This window comes from Orbicella franksi, chromosome 11, assembly GCF_964199315.1.
Source record: "Orbicella franksi chromosome 11, jaOrbFran1.1, whole genome shotgun sequence".
Lineage (NCBI taxonomy): Eukaryota > Metazoa > Cnidaria > Anthozoa > Scleractinia > Merulinidae > Orbicella > Orbicella franksi.
The window spans coordinates 27,096,380-27,101,450 of NC_138155.1; the positions used below are offsets into that span (position 1 = coordinate 27,096,380).

The window sequence follows — 5,071 nt, forward strand, 5'->3', positions numbered from 1 at the left end:
GCAGTTTAGTGTTCCATGCATGTTGTAAAAGGCTCTCTCGTCACCAACCCATCTTCGCAAAAAGGATAAAAACGGGGAGCGCGGGGGTTGATGGTTTTCCGAGGGCAGCTAGCTCACAATCCCGCGCGCAGCGAGCTCCAACCAAACGTTCACGCCTGAGAACTTGACAGGTAAAACTGATCATAAATTGCTGAAGCCGTTCTACGCTTCAGCTGACGCTTGAAACATACAGAACAGTGAACATTGCACGTCAACTTTTACGCTTGATAGAGATACATTAACAAGGCTCGGTTCGTTTTCACGAATCAATATTGTCGTTAATACAGGATTAGGAGATTTTCCGACGACATCAAGTAATGTAAAAACATCTTTGAGATCTGAGAACGAGTCGATGTGGACGAATTCTTCGCCCTCTTGACTAATCCAGTGTAACAGTTCAGAGAAGCGTTGTTGTTGTTCCTGTTCCTTTTGTTGTTGTTGTTGTTGTTGTTGTTGTTGCTGCTGCTGCTGTTTTTGTTGTTGTTGTTGTTGGTGCTGGTGCTGTTTTTGTTGTTGTTTTTCATCTTCGTCATTCATAGTTATAGTTGTCTTGTTAGCAGCGTATTTTAGGCATGACTCCACCACGGTACCGCTATCACTCAGAGATATCATTTCAAATTCATCTTTTCTGGGGGTATTTTCTCTCTTAAGAGAAAGAAACGGCAAAGACAATATCAAAATCAAATTGACACCAGCACGGAGGTAGTGCTGGCGACACTATACTGTATCGTATGGTAAATTGTTTGCACCTTTGACCATACTCTCAGATTGTGGTAGAAACGGCGGAAATTTAACAAACCTCATTCTCCACATCGTTCTTCTCTATTTTCCTCGATCCGCGCATTTCTTTTTCCGACCCGAATATAATTCCAACAAAATCTGTCAAGCTGAGCATTATGGCTTGCCTTGACCTCCGGCGCAAAACGACAGCACGGCGGACGGAAGGATAAAGAAGCTATAGTGAAATCTAAAAGACAAACTCCAGCTTTACTAATCAATTGCGCCCTCTCTTAATTGACTTAAATATCGTTAATGCACTTCTATAAGACTCTTCAAACGAGAGAAGTTTATCACAAACGGAGATTATCATTTCAAATCGAAACAGAGCCCGCCTGCACAGCAGTGCAGTACTACAAAAACCCGGCATAAGACTGTCACAGGCTTATTTCGAAATGTTTAAGCTACAAAAGTACAATATAAAATTCTCCAACCTCATAATTGTCTTGCTTGTCTGCTGCCCTTCGAAGAATCTCCTTCAATTCCTTTCTTCTAATTTTTCTGCAAGGTACATACTCAGAGGGGCTGAAATGACACGCCACAAATTGGCCCTCTGCTTGAAGGATGGGCCGTCCTGAGATAAGACCCTCGCTGTCACTTTTCGACATAATGCCTGCATTTTACAGGGGAGACTGTTAACAATTATATATATGGCTGATTTTATATGATTTGATTCTATCAATCTCAGTAGCTGTCATTTATAGCAAACTTTTTCGTAGATTCTTTCTCTTCCGTTCCCTGGAGTTACAGTGGGGGAGCTAAAAAAGGTAACATTGTGGCTTGTAAGGAAAAGCTTTCAGAGCTTTGTGTTGTGCTAGAAGGTAAATATAAAGTTCTGCTGATGAGCATTTAAACTCGTGTACGGGACGGAACGGGACGGGACGGGACGTAAACTGACCTGGTTACTTTCCCTAAGAACAGGCCAAAGCCGCACAACTCGTCCCATGTCTCTCCGAGAAAAACCGCGGTACTGTCATTAGAGTATGACAATTCCATACCGAAAGAAAGGTGCACGTGATGTCTCTTTCTCTCTCATCTTCACCCACCATGATTTCGACGTTACTTGTTCAAATTCTCCTTAGCCTGTTCCAGGCTCTTGGTGAGTGGGGACGATCGAAGGCGGGCGACGAGCGGGATCAGCGACGAGCGGCTACCAGAACCCGCTCGTCGTCCGCCCGCTTTTTCGATCTTCCCCACTGACCGAGAGCCTGGAACAGGCTAAATTCCCCTCAGGCCCTACGCAGACGTTCTTTACGCTCGTCACGCAACCTGACGAGCCCAAAGTTCTAAATATCATTATTACATAGATGGTGTCAAATTCTCGTCCTCAAAAACTACCACTGATGTCAAATTCCCGTCCCCAGGGGCAGATCAAATGGTCGGGGTAGGCCCAGGGCTATTTCAACGATGCATACGCAAAGGGTCATCAAGGGACATGAGGGGCCTGTTCTTAGAGGAACCCGTAGCCCGCTTTTCGCTACCTGTCCGCGAAAATATCCTGGCGTTTTAGCGCTAATGAAGCGAAATAAAGTTTTTCGTTTTCCAAGAGCTTTTTAAGACTGAAAAGTGCCGTGTGCCATCAATTAATGACATCAAACCCGGCAATTTAAATCCCACGTCATCTAGAAGTTTGTATTCTTATATTGCAATGTTCTTCCTGTTTGCTCTGCTGTTGCTCTGCTGACTAATGCTATCTTTATTTGAGTACTATTGGAGTCCTGCAATATAAGTTACGATTCTAACATTACAGTAATCTGCAAAATCATTTAACCTTGCTACCTAATCTACGACCCCAACTCAACTGTTTGATCACGAAATAACATCTTACCGTAAGCGATTTAAATAGATGTATTTTAATACACCTAAAAGGAGTACAAAGGGATATTTTTTCTCTCAATATTTTTCAAAGGATCGGTAACAATCTTACCTTAGATTTTTGCAACTTGATTAAACTTCATTCACCCAGTGTTCCGTTTACTGATTTCACTTCGTTTTAGGAATACATTTTGTCGATTCTGCACGCGCCGATTCGTGTTACTGTCTGTCAAAAGAAATGGTTTTTTTGCAAAGTGGCTCAGCAAGCAACAAAACAAAGACAAATCGTAAATTATTTTTGTCCAGCTGTGGTAAGTCTACGCTTCATATGTAACTGATTTGTTTGACTTGTTAATTTAAGGCACAAAGAACGGAGTTGCATAATAAAGGTCAAATGTCAATATTTACTTTTCTTGCAACTGCTGCGTCACTGGGTAAATATAGGCTATTATTACAGTCATTCTATCATTAGCTCTTACGCAGATCGTCTTGTGACCCATCACGCACTCCTCCATGACGTAGGGGTAGAAAGATTTCGTGACAAGCCGCGTAGGAGGCTATCCTATCGTATGACCGCGCGATCAGACGGAATTTCCTAGGTTCAAGGGGTATTCTGCAATGCAGGCGCATGTTGGCGAGCGAGCGCACGCATTTTGATAAGGCGAGCGCCATCTTGGATTCAAACTCGCAAACAGACGAAAAGGGGTCCTAGGGAGAGTAGGGGTGAGGTTAAAAAAGGAATCACAGGGGAGGGGGAAGGGAAAGAAAAAATTTTCCCTGCTTCCGCTCCCACCACCGCCCCCCCGCTCACTTTTGCTGAGACAACATGGCGAATCTACACGATCGCGAGCTAATACCGATAACACGTGAGCACATGGAAAACGCCTGCACTGCAGGCTATCCAAGGGGAGGCAAAACCTAGCGCCCTCCACCCCCTAGCCTGCGTTGCAGCCGAACGTGTCACAAAATCCACGGTATACTAAACCGGCGGCTTAGACTGTCTGACAAATGCGACAAATGCGTTTTTCGCTACCGTCAATCAATTGTTCGGCGGCTCCTCCCAGCTTTCGACGACTGCCGAGCGCGCGGTAATCAAATCAAATCGTTGAGCACAGTTCAGACAACATAGCCGGAAGCTGGGAGGAGCCGCCGAACATTTGATTGACGGCGGCGAAAAACGCATTTGTAGGTTGAGCTTCGAATTTTAGAGTCCGCATGTTATTGAAAGGCGCAGTAAGGAGAAAAAACAAAGAGTTTTGAAGGCAAGATCTGATTCATTGCATGATTTCTTACGTTCTATCAAAACATACAGTCAAGTACTATGAGCTATACTTCTATCGAATTCTTGGGAGAGGGGGGAGGGTGGGGGGAGGGTGGGGGCCGGGGAGTCCTGTGGCCGGAGGACCTGACCAGTTATGGCCCACGAACAGCGAGTCCCATACAACATGGCCAAGTGCCAAAAATTATTCGTAAAGTTCCAGTTTTCTGTATATTGAGCTTAACAGTTGTCGGAAACTGAAAATGTTTTGGTGATTAAGGGCTCATTGTTTTCTTTCCTATACCCTATCGGCCAAAAAAGGCAGCGTGGGCGTTGGGAACAAGGATCACATGTCGACCGCGCCTGAACTGACCTGTGAAAACCTGTTTAGGGACAGACCATCTTTTAATTTTTTTGAGGGGGATGGGGGGGGGGGGGGTGGGCAATTTCCCAAAAAAAATGCGCCACAGCAAAAACTGCTGAAAAACAAAAAAATCGTTCAAGGGGAGCCGTGGGAAAAAAATTCGAGCAAACGCGTTCTTCTAGCCAGGTCATGTGTTTGACTTGATAAAAAATTATTGCACAAGCTATTAGCTGCTATTGCTCAGCAAAAATAAATCACGCACAACCTAAAGGTGAGAAAAAAATTTCATGCCCCAGAAAATTGCGCAATTCCCTCCCCCTGTGTCCCTTATCAGGCTAGTAGACGTGTAGACGAGTTTTATTGGTCCAGGCGTCTTGTCTATTTCCTTGTAAAATGTTGTCAAGTTTGATCCCATTGTGCCACATTTGGTGTTAAACCACCATTGCGTTCCAGGTGGCAGAAGATGATTACCAAAACTAAGGAGCGCCGTCCGGGATGCAGTGGATGAGAAGTGGAAATTGGGACGTTATTGTCTGACCTAAGGGTTTAAGTCCAATATTATTGACTGTCTCAAAGTCTGTGGTGCTGAAACTGGCCTCAGCCTTCCGTGTATAGACTGAACCAAGATCGCAGCATGGTGAGTTTGTGACAGCGACAGATGGCGTGACAAGAAACCGTGCACTTTGACGGGACAGCAGCCTAACGCAATCTCGAAGTAACCCCGTCTGTAGGTGGAATTGGTGACCCCGTATATAAAGGGGTTAGTGCACGAGGTGACAAACACCAGGGCCGTCGTCCAGTGATATGTGGTGAAGTTC

General features: G+C 44.8%; 1 protein-coding gene across 1 annotated transcript in view; it reads right to left on the minus strand.

Annotated features, from left to right (window-relative positions):
• Positions 1-2,607, minus strand: part of LOC145502719 (uncharacterized) — a 3,514-nt gene extending 907 nt beyond the window's left edge. The window contains exons 1-2 of the mRNA XM_081482077.1: positions 1,251-2,607; positions 1-684 (exon numbers count right to left, since the gene is read on the minus strand). The exon at positions 1-684 is cut by the window's left edge and continues 907 nt beyond it. Of these exons, the coding sequence (XP_081338203.1) occupies positions 202-684; positions 1,251-1,424 (657 nt within the window). The 5' untranslated portion in view covers positions 1,425-2,607 and the 3' untranslated portion in view covers positions 1-201. The remainder of the gene's footprint in view (positions 685-1,250) is intronic.
• Positions 2,608-5,071: the final 2,464 nt, after the last annotated feature.